Here is a 1,206-nt window from a genome sequence, read left to right on the forward strand (position 1 = left end):
TATTATAATGTTATTTTAGTGTGCCAATGGACTGTATTTAAGTAACTCTTTACAATCATTACACAATATATTATGTGATATATTAAAGATAATCAAATAGCAAGAAGATAATGGTGAAAAAATAAAATAAAAAAGAATACAAAAGTGTTAATATATAGATGTTATATAATAGCTAGTTTGCTAGAGATTAAGGTTAATATATTAATGCATAACACAAAGTTTTATTTTATTTTCAATGCTATAATAATTTATTCACAACTAAACTTTGAATAATTATGAAAATATTACTTTTTTTTGTGTTCCCACGAACCGAACCAACATAAAAAAATCACAAAATGTTTATAGATATAAATTAATAGAAAACTTCGATCGTATACAAAAGAAACTTAAACTTATATAATATTATTACACTAATCACATCCACAACAAAATCCCATTATCAACAAAATATAAATTAATTACAACAAAAGTTAAATGAATGAAGAAATTAAACCCCATTATTTAATATATTGAACAATGTGCATAGATAAATATAGAAGTGTATACATATCTAAGCAAAAAAAAAATGTAATTGAAAAATGGTGATGATGAAGATGAGAGCTTAGAAGACTAAGCCAAAAGCCAAAGCCAGAAGAGAAGCAAAGAAAGCTGGGATGAATTGGGTGGCATCTGAGGTGGGGCTTGGGGCTGGTGCATCGGCAGCTGAGGCCATTGGGATGGCTGAGAATAAGGCCATCATCACCACCACAACCATCAACAAAACCATCATCATAGACTTTGAGTACTCCATTTTCTCTTAGAAAGTTTTGGAAAATTCAAAGAGAAAATGTAGTGATTGTGATTGAGAGAGAAGATTTGGAATTGTTGTGAAGTTGTGATGATGTTTGGATAATTATGGATCTATTTATAATAAGCACTTGAGAGGAATGGAAAGAGAGACAGAGAGATATTCAAGGGCAGATCCAAAAGGATTGGTATTGGTTGGCATGGAAGGGGTCTAACAACTACTTATTTTAGATATTTTATTCATTTCAATTAATTATTTGTTTTTTTAGAAATATATATATATATATATCTTTCCAAATTCAATGTATGATTGATTATAAACTTAGTCCATTATTAGGGTTTATTTATTATTTGACATTATTTTCAACTAAAAATAACATAATGTCACCCAACTCAATCAAGATTATGTGGTATTTGCAG

At 28.4% G+C, this 1,206-nt stretch overlaps 1 protein-coding gene across 1 annotated transcript; it reads right to left on the bottom strand.

Moving 5' to 3' along the window:
- Window positions 1-328: 328 nt before the first annotated feature.
- On the bottom strand, window positions 329-870 carry LOC133781507 (arabinogalactan protein 13-like). Its single transcript, XM_062220535.1, has one exon. It carries the CDS (start codon window positions 788-790, stop codon window positions 602-604), a length of 189 nt encoding a protein of 62 aa, XP_062076519.1. The 5' UTR covers window positions 791-870; the 3' UTR covers window positions 329-601.
- Window positions 871-1,206: the final 336 nt, after the last annotated feature.

Source organism: Humulus lupulus, chromosome 6, assembly GCF_963169125.1.
Source record: "Humulus lupulus chromosome 6, drHumLupu1.1, whole genome shotgun sequence".
NCBI classification, from domain to species: Eukaryota; Viridiplantae; Streptophyta; class Magnoliopsida; order Rosales; family Cannabaceae; genus Humulus; species Humulus lupulus.

What these genes read in the sequence shown, in the direction of transcription:
- LOC133781507 (XM_062220535.1), bottom strand. Translation starts at nt 790, where the DNA reads ATGGAGTACTCAAAGTCTATGATGATGGTTTTGTTGATGGTTGTGGTG.